We start from the raw sequence: 19,082 nt of genomic DNA, 5'->3' as shown, positions 1-19,082 counted from the left end.
CTGGATGTATGAAGATTTGAATTCCATTTAGTAAGATCTTATTGTAGACCTTAGCGCAGATAAACACAAGGTTAATCCGACGATAGTTGTTCATCAGGGATAGGTCACCCTTCTTTTAGGTGGGGACAACAAGGTTAGTAATCCACTGTTCCCGGAGTATCTTCTTTGTATATACCTCGAAACAGAAGCTGTGAACAACTGAAACGTGGCTTCACCCTCCATTTTCCGGACTTCAGGTGTGATGGGGCAGTATAGTCCAACTGCCTTGTTCAACTTAATAGACTTGATCGCCTTTTCATCTCTTCTAATGTAGGTTAGGCTGTGTGGATTGGGAGAACCGGTTCATCTGGCTGTGGTCTAGCAGTATCAATAGCGGTGGTGTTGTTCAGAAGAGTGCTACGGTACTTCTTCCATTCATCGAGAAGTTCTTGGTGACTAATTGGGTCACTCTTCTCCCTCTTTTTGACCTGTTCAGATCCTTCAATCTCTTCCTGGAGGTGGCTGTGTTAAGGAGCAGGTGCTTGCTTTTGGTGTCATTTCGAGCTTTCCGCAAGTCTTGTTTCTTTGGAGACCACGTTTAGTAAGCCATTTGAAACTCACTTGCCAACTACCTCTTCTGCAGTGTTTCTTGTTATTCTTTAAAGCTGACTGGACCTGATGATGATTAGCTGTTCGGTAGCTTTAGCAGAAATGCTGATGTCAGCGCAGCATTCGCGAGTCTCTTCCAATTGTATTATTTGCGACTTACAGGTTTACCTTTTGTAGCTCTAAGACTCACTTTAAAAGTCACAGTTAGGATGCGGTGGTCGAAGTCGAGCTCTACACTATTGTACGTTTTATAATTCCTGACAGAGTTAGTCCCTGGATTAATCAAGTCCAAGGTTAGTTGCAAAGCAGAAATTGAGAAGTCTTTCGCCGTTAATGCTTGTTGTGAGAACCCACAACTCTCGGTGCTTTTTCGAGATTGCCTTGGCCTAGTCAGCGTTTAGAATCTCCAATAACAAGATCAATATCGTGACAGTTGACCTTGTCGGATGTATGGGTGTTGAGCAGGTTGTAGAATTGATAATCATCGTCGGTGTTAACCGACTCTTTTGGAGCGTACACTATTGTAACCACGAGTCTCGGGTTGCCGTTGAGAAATACAGAGATGATGCGGTCCGATAGGTGTTTTGAACCGGAGATGCTTTTGACCAATTGTCTTTTAACAAGGAGGCCGCAACCCCTTCGGCATTTGGAAATGAAATTTTGGATGAACAGTCACTTCTTGTCATCAGACCACAGTTCTGTTATCAGAGTGAATGAGATAAGGCGATGCTTTTCTACGACAGTGATTTCAAGACCTGCTTCTACCGCCTGCCTCTACCGCAGCACAACTGATTTAACTTGCCCAGCTGGTATAAGGACCTGACATTATAAGTTGATATGATAATTGGCTTGCTAAGGGAGATTTGGTCTATATCAGCCGCAGCAGACCTCTTCGTTTTCGGTTGATGCTTGATGTAGTCAGACTAATGATGATTACCACCTCCCTTGTCTGAGTTATTATTATTCGGAAGGAGTAGCTGCAGACTGTTTCCGCTTTGCCCCCTGTCTGCGGCGACACTTGGATGGTGAGGATGCTTTTGGAGGGTAGGATACAATTTAAACCTTAGTTTCTGTATGTTGTCATGTCTCTTGCATGTTGGCCGTTGGTACGCGAACGAGCTCATCCGTCACTTATTAGGTGTTATTTTAAGTCCTGGAGGGTAGCATGCTACCCTCTTTTCACCAGCTAGCAGCAGGATTACCCCTGACCTGACCTCCATCATTCTACCATGGTACAAGAGGTCTTTCTATGAACGTCTTTGTTACCAGTAGTGCATGAAGATCTACTATCTTGGATAATGTTCTGTTGTACAAAGTACCCAAATCTTTAAGGTAATCAGTACTGTCTCGACTAAGGGCCGAGCACATTATGCGAGAATGACTCTGCGTCAGTACTCCTAATTTTCCAGAAGGCTATCTCCTTGACGATAAACGATGGTTTCTCAAATCACAGATCAGGGTAAAGTGACCAGAGAAGTGGTAATCTACAGTAGGAGTTGTTGATATTAGCTCATTTACATCCCTTGTAATCACTAGATCCAGGATATGGCAGGACACCCGGGTCAGTTTATCAACATGTTGTTGCAAACCAATGGACTGCAACTAACCCAACAGGCGTGTATGTTTAATATCACTAGGAACAACAACATGAATGTTAAAATCACCAGTCATTAGTAGTACAGGAGGGAGGTTTTACTCCGGCTTTTTGTGGATTTAATTAACTTTTTGAGTGGCATAAATTACTGTTAACGACGTCATACATCTCATCAAGATTGGATCATTTCATAGTTTATTTTTAGTAGGCAAGGAGCACGCGCCGTTAGTCAATTAATTATGCGGGTTAACAAGCCCACAGTTGAATACCAATTGGCTCTACAGTAAAAACCCCAAGGGAGAAACTTGACTTATTGTTATAAAAACACAAACAATAACTTACCAAGGATCAATTAAATTGTTTATTGTTTATTGTTTTGTTTGCCAAAAAATTATACAAATCAAATAAAATCTAATTACCTTAACTCTCATGGCGAGGAAGCCCAAGAGAAGCCACCGGGCTTATAAGGAATGGGCTCCCTCAGTTAGATAATTAGAACAAAATATTATCATAATTACACACGGGAAAATCAATGGCAGAGCTACAGTAAATCTTAAAATAAGTATATTAGATAGTCGTACTAATCATAGTTCTAGGCTAAAAAAAGCGAAATGACAAAAAGAAAAAAACAAAACAAAAGAAAATAAAAGAGCAAAGGAAGAAAAAACAAATACATATATATAAATTACTATTTATGATAAGAGGAATGCTTTCAGCTTACAGCAAAAGGAAGCGGTACTTGTTGCATTTCGAATTTCAAAACTAAGAGAGTTAAAAAATTTAGGACCTTGGAAACTGATGGAGAACTTTCTTATATTAGTCCTGCATTGTGGTAAATAAAAATGCTCCGAACTTCTAGTGCCATAAGAATACACCTCGCGTATCACCAGAAACATGTTATTGAAGCTATAAGGAAGTAAGCCAGATCTGTATTGATACATAAATTTTCCTATTTGAAGTTTGTAGATACTCTCAAGATTCAGAATTTTTAAATTTTTAAATAAGGGGTCAGTGTGAGCATCGAAAGCACTCCTCGACATTATTCTTACGACCCGTTTTTGAAGTGTGATTAATCTTCTGAGGTTTGATGGGTAGGTCGATGCCCAGACGCTCACGCAGTAGAATAAGTATGGGTAGATAAGGCTAAAATAAAGCATCCCTAAGGAGGAATTATTAAGGCAAAAACTTGATTTATAAATTATACCTATGGCTTTAGACACTTTCCTAGCAACATTATGTATATGTGATTTCCATTTTAAATGTTCATCCAAAATTACACCAAGAAAAGTGGCTTCCTTAACACGGTCAATCGAATAATTACTAATATTAAAAGCTAAATCAAGTGTTTGCCTGTTTTGTCTCGGTCTGAATATCATAAAATTAGATTTCTTAACATTAATAGATAGCTTATTTGTATAAAACCAACGCGTTATCTTTTTCAATTCTAAATTTACAACTTCCATAAGGTAGGAAGCATCAGTATGCGAATAGAAGATATTAGTGTCATCTGCAAATAGTATCAGCTCTAAGACCTTTGACACATTACATAGATCATTTATATATACTAAGAATAATAGGGGACCCAAGATCCAAGATTAAAACACGCGACAAATAAATTGACAAGACACGAGATACAGTTTTAAAAACTTTATTGAAAACCAGTGACAAAAAGAGTCATACACAGAGATTAGACAGGGATAGAAATTAATCCTCCTTTTCGTTTTCCTCTTTAGACGGGAAATAAAAATTGGTTTCCAACGCCTTCGCGTTTTGTGTGTAATTGCTCCACAATCGTGACACCGTAGAAAGCCCTCTTTGATGTAATTTCTCTCCTCGGGGAACTGGTGATCGCATGTAGGACAAATTTTGTAGTAATCGTGCCAAAAGCAATTTGGGCATTTCATGATCAAGGTCCCGTACACATTAGAGTTCTCGCAATGTTCACAGAGATTTTCAGAGTGAATAATGGTGGACGTTTCAGGGCTACTACTTTCTGTTTCCTCACTATCGTTTTAAGTGTCGTTGTCCCTCTCCTGGGTGTCTTCATCTTCATTGCCATTCACAGAATGTCTTTCGATAGTCTTTTTCTTTTTCTATTAAATCACTTAGCAACTTTTTGTTCTTGATTAAACCCTTATCGATTCCTAACTCCGCAAGTCCATCTAGGAACGTATTCAGTGCACGAGGTTTGGTTACGTCACTGTTATGAGGTAGTAACACATACTCAAGTAATACGGCAATGTTTGTGACGGAAATTATACGTTTATTTCGAAGTAATTGTCCGCGGGGAATCCAGAATAAAAGATCTTTGGAAGCGGCCATACTATGCAGCAATTCGGAAGCACGCTTTACCGAAACCGCTTGGGAGAGATGACTCAAAACATTTTTTATTCTTGATTCTTCATCGTCGCTTTCATCATTAGAAATTTCGTTTTCTTCATCCTCGCTCCCGTGCTCTTCATCAACCAAGTCTATCTTTTTCTTCATCGCGATAAGTACAGGTGGAACGTAGGCTTCAAATGAGTAACTTATAGTTTCGTTTCCTCTTTTATAGCATCAAAAATCCTAAACTTGTAACAGCAGGTAGCAATAGGTCTTGAATAAAACCATCAGCCTCTTGTACGAGGATTCGCCTTTTTGTTTTGTAAGGGACATTTGTTTCTGTTAGTTTTACTAGACCTTCCTTATATGGCAACACGTTCCGCTTATTTTCTTCGGGGATAAGAATGCATTCCTTAAGTATATTGTATAAGACTTGGACTAATGCATGTAGTTGTTGTGGACTGGCTGTCCGTAAAAGAATCTGTCGCTGATAAGCTGGACAAACAGCTAAGAGTTGAAGAAAACCACGATTGTTCTTGACAACGTGAGACATTGCGAAAAACTGAACTTATGATACTAGTTTGCAGTCTTTTATTGACTGTCGTGGAGGAAAAAATAGTAAATGTGATGGTGTTGGCGGTGGTGACGTAAAACAATGGAAATGTCGTGGTTGTGGTGGAGGAAAACAATAGAATTGTGGTGGCGGTGATGGTGGTGGAGAAACACAATAGAAATGTGGTGGTGGTGATGGTGGTGATGGTGGTGGTGGTTGAGGAAAAATATAGAATTTTATGGCCTTCAAAACTATATCAATACGCAACATGCTACCATTTTCTCAGTCTATATTCTGCTCCTGAGGAGTTGACATGAGTTGGTTCTGTTCCGTTTGCGAAAAATCATTTAGTAGAAAGGATAGCATGCAAGGGCACGTGATGTCTAAACACCGCAATGTTGGTCGCACCCCATTTCAAACAGTTCCGTTTTCACTGAAATGTTAGGGGTTTCGATTCGAGCATCCTTTTACCTCCATGATTTCCGGAATGACCGTGTCCGGAAAAACGGCATAGGTTCGATCTCTATTTCAACAAGCTCCAGAGACAATTTACCCTCCCCCGGAGAGGATTGTTTGGTGTTATTCACAATGGCGGCCTGCCTTTATAGAAATGCTAGTCGCCATGCCACACATTGAATTCGTCAAGGAAATTCCTACGGCTTTGGAGCAGGATTCCTAGTTTGATGTGAATAAACGGAATATGATCGCGCTCGATGATAAAATGATTGACACTAGTAGAGACAAGCGAATTGTGATTCTCTTTACTCGTGGTTCTCATCATCGTAATCTAAGAGTGATTTATGTCGTGCAGAATCTATTTCACCAGGGGAAAGGTAGTCGCAGCAGAAACCTAAACAGCCATTATTTGGTGCTATTCAAGAATCCACGAGACAAATTGCAAATCTTGACTTTCGCCAAGCAGATGTATCCCGGGCAAACTGATTTCTTTTTAAATCAGTACGAAGAGGCTGTGAAAAGACCTTTTGGTTATCTGCTGATTGATCCGGAAACTACTACCCAAGATACTTGTCGAATGTGAACAAACTTCCTGTCTATTGAAGAAGGTTTTAAAAAAGCAGGGTTTCAATATTCCTCAAGAGCTTTTAAAATATCTAAAGCAGCAAAATCTTTCGCCTGTCCCACTTCTTCCAGCTATGCAAGAAATACAGGGCAACATGGATGACTTGCTTTCTCGAAACGATCTTTGGGACGATGAAAAAGCTAAGAGATACTTTCAGTTGCGAAACAAATAACTGGCTTTTAAAGAACAATTAAATTTAAGAACACGACCGGAAAAAATAACCAGAACTGTTCCAGACTTAACGTCAAGCACCCAAGATTCTTCGACAGCAACGGCAGCATTCTCCACTCCGCTTCACCCCTTCAACGTAACACCTAAATTAACACAAGCGGCTATCTTACAAAAACCTGAAAATGAAAGCTTCACCCCACCACTAGTGCGGCTTACGCGAGAATGGTTTATAATTTTAAACGGAGGAGGTGATCCGATGACCAATATCATGCTGAGAAAACCAGTTCTCAGTCACTGCGAAAATATCCGTTTTCATTGTACATGCATAACACAGAAAATCAGGCGACTTGTTCCTGAGAGATTGTACATTCGCACAGCATATTCTAAGCTGATCTCTTCCCTTGCATATACTAGCTGGCATTTCTAGGAGCTGTTTCAGAACAGCAACCAAGTTCTAAACATTGACACCCTTGGGGTGCATTGAACTGAAATAAAAAACCTGATTCAGTGGTAGTTCTGTCAAATAAATTAACAGTTCTTGTTCTCATACGACCAGTTCTCTCTTTATATATTTTAACATTCCAAAGTCCTTTAATGCCTTCATAGATGCAGATCTCTTCGATCTGCGTAATTCTTTACTCCATATACGGCCTCACTCAATATTTCGTAAATATCCCTAGAGAGTGAGCCAATTAGGGTGCTTAAAACACCAATTTAAGATGACCTAAAGTTTGCATATAGTAAACTACTATTATCATCATTATTTTTTTTTGGTATTTTTTGTATTGTGACGTAATGTAGACAAATTGGGTGAATATATTCGTATTTATTTAGTTTCACCACTTTCATTGCCTCGGTAACTGTGGCATTTGACATTGCTCTACTTATAAAAGTGGATGTGCGTAAAGACACAGGTACGCAGACTGTGATACCTACAAGAACTGCAACGAAGACAGATCTGCAAATACTCCTGGTACGAGCTGTTTGACCATGTTGTTCGACAAATTCCTGTAACAAAGTATAGTAAATTAATTATGAAATGTGGGAAAACTATCCCTCCACGTTCATATGTCATTTTCTCTTTTTAAATAAAAAATATGTTTGGGAAACAGGCTCACAAATTTAATTCAGCTTTCATTATTTTTTGTTTTATGTGTTCTGTGTGCATAGTTCAGAAAATACAATCAGTGACATAGTGACTAAAATACGTATTCTTAGTGAAATCTATCACTGCATGGAGAGGTTGATGGAAGTCCAGAAAAGTTGTGTTAATGCAAGAACAGATATTTCTGCGGCATTTCACAGAGGCGCATTCCACGAAAGCGAGCCATCATCCTCCAGAACCCTCAACAAAATTGCTGCAGTGCTCCACCAACTGAGCTATGAAGACCCAAACTTTAGCAGTAAGCCAATTGTTTGACTTCTTTTTTTAATCCTTGAGGGGAATGAAACATGAAATAAAGATAACGTAAACTGTAGAAATACAAGATACGATCGTCACAGTTGTAATAGCATATTAAGCAATTGTAAATTAACCCAAATAAATCTCAGGGACTTTAGTGCGATTCCGCCACTGTTTTGATTGTGGTCTTGAATCCCGATCCAGTTTCTTCGTCAACATGAAATTTAACGGAAAATTAACGTTTGCCGTGGCAGGTGTGGGTGAACGTTATGTTTGATGTTTTTGCTCGGCAATTGCAATTGCAATTACTTTGCATTGCCATTGTTACTTAGGAAAATATATATGTCCAAGCAATTAATTGTCAGAACCTGTACGTAGCCAAAATGTCGATCGTCTGTGGATCCAAACAGCTACAAATACAAATGTGATTACAGCTTACAAAATATGCAATGAAGAGAGGTCTGCGAAAATTCCATGCGGGATTTCCTCGATCATGCTGTTTGACAATTTCCTACAGCAAACGAAAATTCGTAACCTACATTAATATGTACATGTCTCCTCAGTTTTGAAACAAAAAAGTATTTATTTTAACAAAAAAAAAAAGTGCGTCCTTTAAAATTTAAACTCAAATTAAATCAAAATGGTCAATCTGTACAAAACAATAGGCCATTTGAATGATGGCGTCATTTTACTACTATGACAAGGATCCTTCAGGGTTTTGCTGTCTTGTGCAAATTAAGGCTTTTGTTATTTAAACTTCACTGGGGCTACCAAATTTAAATATGAAAAGAAAACCCAAAAGAATTCTGGTCGTAGTTGTAGTATACGTGAATACTTAGGTCTCCCGTCCCATTCCCCCATGTTTGTATAATCGGGCATGCGCTCTGACTGTTATGATGATTGAATACACATGTTTGCACGAGCAGCAATGGTGTGTGTGTTGGCGGTTAAATTCGATTCAATCCTTGGTTAAATCCGTAAGACACTACAGTGGTAGTAAAATGACACCATCGTGCAAGTGGCCTATTCGCAGTATGAAGGTGTTCTATGGGCTTAAAAAAGGCCGTAAGACCTACGGGGACGGTGCAGGCCTCACGGTAAAAAATGTTAGACTAAGTATAGCAACAAGCTGACCAAGCGAAAAAGCAGTAAAGTCTTTCCCTTTGTCACAATAGAGTACAACGGTAACAGCTTGTGCATGTTATCATGGTTTTTTCATCGCACACCACGTTCGGCCAAAAGTTGGCGTAGTTTTTCCGATGGCTGTGACCGCTGGGTGTGACCATCAGCTCTTCACCATGGTATAGTGACAACCATGGCGTAAAAACAATTCTTTACTAACTAGCAAAAGATTAATAGCCAATGGCAACGCAGTGATGTTTTGTGGAATAACTTGAGAACATAAAGTCGAGATTCATGCTTTAATTTGTATCCTTATTGACGAATTAAGGCTATCTTAACTGACTCGATCCCATAATGTAAATGTACCAGGTTCCACCAAATCCTAAACTATTTAAAATCACACTTTTTTCACCTACACTGTTAAAATTGGAGGTGTTGTCTGGATGCCTCACGACCTATTTTCTGGTACAACAAGTAGCAAACGATTTTGACCCCTTATGCATTAAAAAATAAGAAAAAGACGTAAGCCTCTGCATGGACATTGCCACCGAAATCGAAGTAGCTACGATCTTAGAGATGCAACTATCGCATTACCATTTCCATCCCTTTTGACAAAGTTAATCTTTCAATGACTACAGAGAAGCCGGCCAAACATTGTGCTGCACGTTCAGAAGTTTTTGTTTTGTTTATTTACTCGTTTTTGTCGTTGTTGTGGTTGCGTTGAGCTTTGTATTAGAGCTACAATGTTAAACAATTCTTGATATGCGACGATTTCGCCTGAAAAACCCCTTTCCGCAGGTACCCATACACAGGCTCAACCCTCGTGTCGAATCGAAAGGAATTTCTGGCAGATATTCTATCATTTAAATTGCATGGTTAATTCAAGACTTCAATAAACTTGAATAGACTAAAAAAACTTAAAGAGAATCGGTATGGAAACTTGCCTACCAAGAGCACGGCTTCGTAGTTTCAGGTCAGCGGTCTAACTTCACGAATGGGTAGGTACATGGTGTAAGCATCATATAGTGGTTCCCCGTTAGTTGATATATGGCATAAATTGCTCTCCATAGCTTTACATAGCCCTACATAGCCATACTCAGCCCTACACAGCCCTACACGGCCATGCATAGCCCTACATAGCCCTACATGGCCCTACATAGCCCTACACAGCCCTACATAGCCATACATAGCCATACATAACCATACATAGCCCTACATAGCCAAACATAGCCATACATAGCCCTACATAGCCATACATAGCCATACATAGCCCTACATAGCCATACATAGCCCTGCATAGCCCTACACAGACTTACATACTCTACATAGCCATCCATAGCCCTACATAGCCATACACAGCCATACATAGCCATACATAGCCCTACAAAGGCATCCACAGCCATACATAGCCCTACATAGGCTTACATAGGCATACACAGCCATACATAGCCATACATAGCCCTACATAGCCCTACACAGCCATACATAGCCATACATAGCTATACATAACCATACATAGCCCTACATAGCCATACATAGCCATACATAGACCTGCATAGCGCTACATAGCTGTACATAGCCATACATAGCCCTACATAACCATACATAGCCATACACAGCCCTACATAGACCTACATAGCCCTACATACCCATACATAGCCCTACATAGCCATACATAGCCATACACAGCCATATATAGCCCTACATAGACCTACTTAGCCCTGCATAGCCATACATAGCCATACACAGCCATACATAGCCCTACTTAGCCATACATAGCCATACACAGCCCTACACAGCCATACTCAGCCATACGCAGCCCTACATAGCCATACGTAGCCCTACCTAGCCCTACACAGCCATAGATAGCCCTACATATTCATACATAGCCATACATAGCCGTACATAGCCATACATAGCCCTAGTATACATAGCCATACATAGCCATACACAGCCCTACATAGCCATTTATAAAATAACTAAGATAGTATGCGCGCTCTGATTGGGCGAGAGTAATGTTTGCATGAGAGTATGTAAACATTGTTGTGGCGTCAAGATGTTTCGCTTTTTGCGCGGTTATCATGCAGGCACGAGTTTCAAAAAGTTTTGGAGTTCATAACTCGACAAGTTTACTTTATTTACCCATTTCCTGTCGGCTGAAACTTGGAACATCCTTACAAAGAAGGTGTGTCCATTTCTCTTTGCTTCAGCTGATATTTTAAGCGAGAAAAATCCGTATTTAACAAAGCATCTTTTTGGAAAACGAAAACTGATTACACGTGCAACACTTCGTGGACAGGACTTTGCGACTGGTAAGAATTTATCTTTTAATCAGTGCCAATCAGTGCCGTACAAAGAGTGTTGTAACAATGACGCCCGGATTGCCGTGTAATAAACCAGATTTAACTATAAAAGGAACTACACTTTATTCGGCCGCCATGACACCCGGAAAGCATGGCCCACACAAATATCTATGATCCTTTGCACGTTTACAGTATCCGACAACTTCCGTTAACACAACTTCCGATAGACAATACTATCGATACATTACATCCCTTCCTTTCTTTAGAAACAAACAGACTACGAGAAAAAGTCAATAAGGCACTTAACAGCGAAAAAATAAATCTGTATGAAAACTGTTCTGCTCCTATTGAGTTATCTCAATAAGACTGTTCAATAAAATCTATTAACATGAAACCAAATCTAACAGACTTCAACATAAGTCCAACGTGTCAACAGAGTTCAGTTCATAAAGTACATAGTCTTTGTACTTCTCCGGCATTCTGAAAGTCCGCCTTCGTCTTGATGTTGCTATACTCTCCCCCGGTGGGAGAGTATTGGGTGCTTCTTGAGAAGCGGCCTCTGTGGCTTCCCCGGATTCCCCTGGTGGGTTTTACCGCTTAACAAATGAACTGTTCCGCCTGTATTCCACACCCTCCTTTGACCTAACAGTCACCTCACTGCCTTCCTTAGTCTGCACTGTGTATGGCTCACTCTCGAAATTTGCTTCTAGTTTGCCAGACGTTTCGGTGTTCTTCAGTAAAACCAGATCTCCAGGCACTACAGGGCTTTCGGCTGCACCCCACTTGTTGTCAGCATGTTCCTTGTGGGTGAACTTGTGATTCCAATCGCGATCTCTGACCCCCTCGTCCAACAGGTTACCAGTACGCCTCAACTCTGGAAGTTTGGTTTTCAACTCTCTGCCAAACATAAGGAATGCAGGAGTAACACCAGTGCTTGGTTGCGGTGTGGTTATATATGCTAGCAGAAACTTCTGCAGTTCTTCACGCCAGTTTTTTCCCTTAACGTGAGCAACTTTCAAAGTATTAAGCAGAGTTCTGTTCTGTCTTTCAACATGTCCATTGGCCTGCGGCCAGAGCGGTGGGGAAGTCAAGTGTTCGATTCCGTGATCAGAGAGAAACTTCTCAAACTCCGCACACCAAAACTGAGGACCATTGTCAGACGTGAGTGTAAATGGAAATCCATATCTGGAGAATATCTGTGTCAGTAGATCCACCACTCTCTTAGCTGCTGTTGAGCACATGATCGCTACCTCATAGAATCTACTGTAATAGTCTACGACTACGAGCAAACTTTCTCCTGTGGGAAGGGGGCCCATCAGGTCTATGGCTATGTCTTACAAGGGACAAGTAGGCGGCTTCACTCTCTTCAGGGGCTCAGGAACCTGGAACTCACCTACGACTTGGCAGCCATGACAAGAGTTACACACCTGCTCTGCGTCTGAGTCAATCTTTGGCCACCAAACCTTTGTCCTTAAACGTGCCTTCATTTTTACGATACCCTGGTGTCCCTTGTGGGCAAGACGCAAGATTTCTCCCCGTAAAGCCTTCGGAACAACAATTCTCGTGCCGCGCAAAAAAAGTTTGCCTAACACACACAATTCATCCTTGACACACACATAAGCTGTCATCCTACATTGAGACCAGTCCCCACTTAAAATGTACTGTCTCAGGCTAGCAATTTCTGGGTCACTATCAGAAACCAATTCGACTTGTCTCGCTGTCAGGGCAACAGGTAAGCTTTCCTCAGCGATTGCCTTGACAAAGTCAAATTCCTTCCCACTTGTGTCTTTAGGGTTACATTGACTGAGTCTTGAGTCTTGAGTCTGCGATATTCGCTTTTCCAGGCCTATAAACAACTCTGTAGTCATACCCCTGCAACCTCAGAACCCAACGTTCGATACAGGCTGATGGTTTTGAAAGCCTGCCAAAAATACACTCGAGTGGCTTGTGATCAGTTTCAAGTTCAAATTTGCGCCCTTACACATAAATGTTGAACCTCTCACAAGCCCATACTAGGGCAAGGGCCTCTTTCTCGGTCTGGCTGTATCTCCGCTCCACTTCAGTGAGGTTTCTGGACACGTACGAGATTGCACGCCACTCGCCGTCTTGAAGTTGAGTCAGCACTGCACCTAAATCCTGTGGACCTGCATCGGCAATAATACCCGTGTTACAGTCTGCTCTGAAATATGCAAGCGTAGTGGCCTGTGCAACTAGCTGTTTCAACTTCTGGAATGACCTTTCCTGTGCTTCACCCCAGATGAAAGGCTCATTCTTCCTCAGGAGGCTCCTGAGTGGTTCCGCTTCTTGTGCGAAGTTGGGAAGAAACTTTGCAGAATATTGTACGAGCTGAACAAATGATCTGACCTGTGAAGCATCTTGTGGAGGGCTTGCACTCAAGATGGCAGTTACTTTCTCTTCACTGGGCGCAACACCTTGCCTGCTCAGATCATGACCGAAGAATGTAAGCTTTGGAAGACGAAACTGGCATTTGTCCCCATTCAAGGTTAGTCCTTTCTCTTTCAATCGGGTCAGTACAGCATGCAAATTCCTGTCGTGTTCCTTTATGCCACAACCATGCACAATCAAATCATCTGTCAAATTAGCCACTCCCTCGCAACCATTCAAAACATCCGCCATGCATGTTACCCCGAACATCAAACGTTTGTACCTGTACAAACCACGGTGTGTAACAAACGTCGTGAACTCGCGAGATTTTTCATCCAATTCCACCTAGTGGAAGCCCCACTTGAGATCGAGCTTTGAGAAGACAGATGAGCGATTAAGGTCGTACAAGACTTCCTCAATTGTAGGGATGGGGTGTCTTTCCCTCTCTATTGCTGAATTCGCCCTGCGCATGTCCACGCAAATCCGAACGTCACCATCTGTCTTCGGGACAACAACCAACGGCGGCACCCAATCAGTTGGGTTGTGTGACACCTCCTCGATGATGTCTTTGGCTAACAGCTCATCCAACTTCTCGTCAACATTGGCTCTTAACCCAAATAGCAGTCTCCGTACGGGTTGTGCAACCGGCGTGACATCGTCCTTTATATGTAATTTTAGCTGAAAATCCTTCAGCTTCCCAACCCCTGTAAAAACCTCTCTATGCTTCTCACGGATGTCGGCATCATTTCCTTCAACAGTTAGTGAACACACATCCGGACCAACCCTTAACACGCCCAACTTCTCTGCAGGGTTCTTTCCGAGTAGAGATCTTCCTAGACCTTTAACCACTGTGAATTAGTCCACACAACTGTTGCCACTGATCTCGCACATAATCTCAGACACAAACGTCCCAATCAACTCAATAGGATCTTTCTGTCCATAAGCAAACAACTTTTTGCTTGATTTCTTGGACTCACACTGGACACTCTTCTTCTTCAAAACTTCGCAGGTTGCTTGGTCAATCACATTGCACGACGCTCCAGAATCAATGAGTACCGCTGGTAGCGTCACTCCTCCACACTTCAAGTCAACTTCACTACCACTTGTAGGCTGACCGACTCCAACTGCAAATGCATGATAATCTTGTTGGCCAGTGGCTGAATCCTCTGATAGTTGATAGGCTCTACCCCCTGTATTATTCCTTCCCTCGTCATCTCTTGTAAGAGGTTTGCGTCCCTTTGTTTTGCAACAGACTGCAAAATGTCCAATCTCGTCGCATGCATCACATTTCTTGCTACGGGCAGGACAATTCGGGTCAATTGCCATATGGTCAGTGTAATTACAGCGAAAACAGCCTCTCACTTTTGTCTCCTGAGAACCACCAGACGGTTTACTAGGCTTATTTCCTCTGTTTCTGCCCTACGCTGTCCCTTTTCCTCTTCCTTTGCTGTGAGGTTTGCCGGAAACAGCATTAACCTGAACGGATGACTGATCCATAGCCTTGACCTGCATGTTCACTGCTTCCTGCACACGAGCCAAATCTTGTAAATCCTTCAGAGTAGCATTTGTTTTCTCAAGGAACTTACGGCGAAGTCTGGGGTCCCTGCATCTCTCAATAAGCTGATCCCTTATTGCCTCATCAACATTTTCAAACTCGCAGAAGATCGCTTTCTGCCTCAACCGACAAACAAACTGATCCACCGACTCTCCTGACGCTTGCTCCATTTGCCTAAACTGATGCCTTTCGAATGGAACGTTCACCTGCGGTGCAAAATAGTTATCCAACAACTCCATACTCTCAGCGAGCGGCTTGATATCCGTACCGGTCAATAACGTGTAATAAAGCTCCTGAAAATTCAACCCTCCAGTATGCAACAGCAATGCGGTTTTCTGTTCATCTTTCGAAATCCCTTTTGCCACCAAATACAGATTGAGCCAGAGTTTCCACAACTTCCAGCGAACTGCAAGGGTGTTCGGATCTTCCTTTGGATTGAAGGGAGGAAGGCTGGCCACATCAAGAAGAGGAACAAACGTCTCGGTTGGCGAAGCTTGTGAACTTGAAGTTGTACTCGAAGTGGTTCCACTGTCGTCCGTCATCTTCCTGACAAAATACTAGGACTTTCCGCACAAATGACTTCCAAAACATCCACTACCTCACAAAACGAATTGAATCCTCGTCGCCAATGTAACAATGACGCCTGGATGGCCGTGTAATAAACCAGATTTAACTATAAAAGGAAGTACACTTTATTCGGCCGCCATGACACCCGGAAAGCATGGCCCACACAAATACCCATGATCGTTTGCACGTTTACAGTATCCGAGAACTTCCGTTAACACAACTTCCGGTAGACAATACTATCGATACATTACAAGCGTTGCGTTTTTTTCTCGAGAAAGTTATTTTATAAAAGCAATGGAAAGCTTATTTCCTGTGTTTGCATAGCCTGATATAAACACTCGAGGCGTTGGGAGAATTCTCAACAGTTATACAAACCCGAGACGAATCGTCTCGGGTTTGAATAACTGTCTCGAATTCTCCCAACCCCTCTCGTGTTTATATGGAACTATGCAAACAGAAAACGTTTTCTGTTGCTTAAATATAGCTGTACATAGACATACAGAGCCATAAATACGCCATTGTCTTGATTTTCAAAGCTGGCGCTTTTTGCTAATAGTGGGCGGTAACATATAGCCTAGTAGTAACGCAACCAATCAGAACGCAGCATTGATAAAAGACCACTAGTTGCATTTTACAAATAGTCCTATAATCCCTTCACAACCCTACATAACCATACATAGCTCTACATAGCGTTACATAGCTCTACACAATCCTACATATCCCCACACAACCCTGCATAGCTATACAAAGCCCTAAAATAGCGCTACATAGCCGTACAGAACTCTACGCAACCCCACATAGCCCTGCATACTCGGACATAGGGCTACATAGTCCTAAATAGCCCTGCGTTATCATAAGAGACTACATTACGAGGCTTGAACACCAAGAACACCAAATTTAGAAAAAATTACCAGAAACCCTCAGATTCAAGTAAGAATTAAAATATTTTATTGGGATCATTAACTCTGACAAGTACCTTACAACTCGTTTTTGACCTTGGTTTTTTTTCCTTTTTTTATCTAATAGTTGACCCAACCCATTTTCGGATAAATTAGAAGTGAAATGGTAAAAGCTACTCTTGACACTTTGATGCCTGTATATGAAAAATTATTAAATTCCTTCCCTAGGTACCATGCCTCAGACCTAATGTGGTGGTCTTATTACTCCCATCTATAATTCGAGCGGGAGTAATAACACGGCAAATTTCCGAGGTATATCTGTCTCCAGCTACCTGCGTTCGATATCTTAAACCAACGACTCCTCAAAAATCTCATGTCTTAAAATACGCGTAACAATTGAATCTCAAGTCGCCTTTGCTTTTTTTTACCAAATAACCGCACAGCAGAACACGTCTTTCCTTTACGTTCATAATCACAAGGAAAAGATTTATGCATGCTTTGTCTGCACTTCAAAAAACTTTTCACTACGTCACCCATGTAGAGCTCCTGCACATATGTAAGGTAATATAGGGTTATGTAGGGTTATGTAGGGCTATGTAGTGCTATGTAGGGCTATGTAGGGTTAGGTATGGCTATGTAGGGCTGTAGGGTTAGGTATGGCTATGTAGGGCTATGTAGGGCTATGAAGGGTTCTGTACGGCTATGCTAGCTATGTAGGGCCATGTAGGGCTATTTATGGCTATGTATGGCTATGTATGGCTAAGTAGGGCTATGTATGGCTATGTAGGGCTATGTAGGGCTATCTATGGTTATATATGGCTATGTATGGCTATGTATGGCTATGTAGGGATGTGTAGGGCTATGTAGGGCTATGTAGGGCTATGCATGGCTATATAGGGTTATGTATGGCTATGTAGGGCCGTGTAGGGCTATGTAGGGCCGTGTAGGGCTTTGTAGGGCTGTATAGGGCTATGTATGGCTATGTATAGCTATGTAGGGCTATGTATGGCTATGTTGGGCTAAGTAGGGCTATGTATGGCTATGTATCGCTATCTAGGGCTATGTATGGCTATGTAGGGCTAAGTAGGGCTAAGTAGGGCTATGTATGGCTATGTAGGGCTATGCAGGGCTATGTTTGGTTATCTATGGCTATGTATGGCTATGTATGGTTATGTAGGGCTGTGTAGGGCTATGTAGGACTATGTAGGGCTACGTAGCGCTGTGTAGGGCTATGTATAGCTATGTATGGCTATGTAGGGCTGTATGGCTGTGTATGGCTATGTATGGCTATGTAGGTCTATGTAGGGCTATGTATGGCTGTGTATGGCTATGTATGGCTATATAGGTCTATGTAGGGCTATGTATGACTGTGTATGGCTATGTAGGGCTAGGTATGGCTATGTAGGGCTGTGTATGGCTATGTATGGCTTTGTAGGGCTATGTAGGGCTATGTATGGCTGCGTAGAGCTATGTAGGGCTATGTAGGGCTGTCAATGGTTATGTATGGCTATGTATGGCTATGTAGGGCTGTGTAGGACTATATAGGGCTATGTATGGCTATATAGGGCTATGTATGGCTATTTATTATATATGTACTGAGATTTACCCATTGAAAAGGCGCGAAATAAATTTGGTTCACAAGCTGGTCTAAGAACCCGACAACCAATCAAATGGTGCGTATTGCTTTTTCCACGTGTGAGGAAAACGATACGTCCAATCAGGTGCTGCGTATCATGTTTTTTGACGTGTGAGCCGTAACAAGGTGATTTTCATTCAGCTGGCAGCATTTCACTTTGTTAAAGAAATCTTTCGCAAGTGTTGAAGCTTAAAAACATGAACGAGAAAAGGTTCGTTGATCACGATACTTCAGTCGAGGATTACGTGGAAAGTCTCGAAAACAGGAATACGAAAGAGAAAACGAAACGAGATGTGAAATTGCTGAAAACGTTTTTGAGAAACGAAAAGAACGACGAGCGAGAAGTGCAATACATAGGGCCCGCAGAATTAAACAAGCACCTTGCGGAGTTTATTCGTTCTGTGAGACGTAAAGACGGAGAGGATTATGAGCCTTCAAGTTTAAGATGCCTTGTTTCAAGTATTGAAAGACATTTGAAGAAAAATAATTATTCTAAGAGTATCATTAACGATAAAGAATTTGAATTGTTTAGAAAGTGTTTACAGGCTAAACAAAAAAGAGCTGAAGAAAGCAGGCCGAGGCAACAAGGACAAAGCCCCTGTGGCTATCACGGACGAAGAAGTCGATATACTTCACGAAAACAATTTGCTTGGAGTTTCTTCTGCTGAATCATTGTTGAATACTGTTCGGCTGAACAACACCATTCATTTTGGAATGCGTGGTTGTCAAGAGCATAGGGATTTGTGCTGGGGAAATGTAAAGCTTTGTAAGGACGCAAAAGGTAACGACTATCCAAATTACAATGAAAGACAGACAAAAACAAGGTCTGGAGTAGACGCCTCAAACGTTCGAAAAGTTTCCCCGAAAATGTTTTCAACTGGTGATGAACGAGATCCTGTCGTGG

The 19,082-nt window shown here is 41.7% G+C and overlaps 1 protein-coding gene across 1 annotated transcript in view; it reads right to left on the bottom strand.

The window, feature by feature from the left end:
• Positions 1–314: 314 nt before the first annotated feature.
• LOC140926455 (uncharacterized) overlaps positions 315–19,082 on the bottom strand; it is a 28,433-nt gene continuing 9,665 nt past the window's right edge. The window contains exons 5-7 of the mRNA XM_073376194.1: positions 8,151–8,222; positions 7,246–7,317; positions 315–501 (exon numbers count right to left, since the gene is read on the bottom strand). Coding sequence (XP_073232295.1) covers positions 315–501; positions 7,246–7,317; positions 8,151–8,222 — 331 coding nt within the window. The remainder of the gene's footprint in view (positions 502–7,245; positions 7,318–8,150; positions 8,223–19,082) is intronic.

The sequence above is a fragment of the Porites lutea genome, chromosome 1 (assembly GCF_958299795.1).
Source record: "Porites lutea chromosome 1, jaPorLute2.1, whole genome shotgun sequence".
NCBI lineage: Eukaryota > Metazoa > Cnidaria > Anthozoa > Scleractinia > Poritidae > Porites > Porites lutea.
The sequence above is the reverse complement of the archived record's forward strand: the minus strand, read 5'-3'. Positions and strand labels throughout refer to the sequence as shown.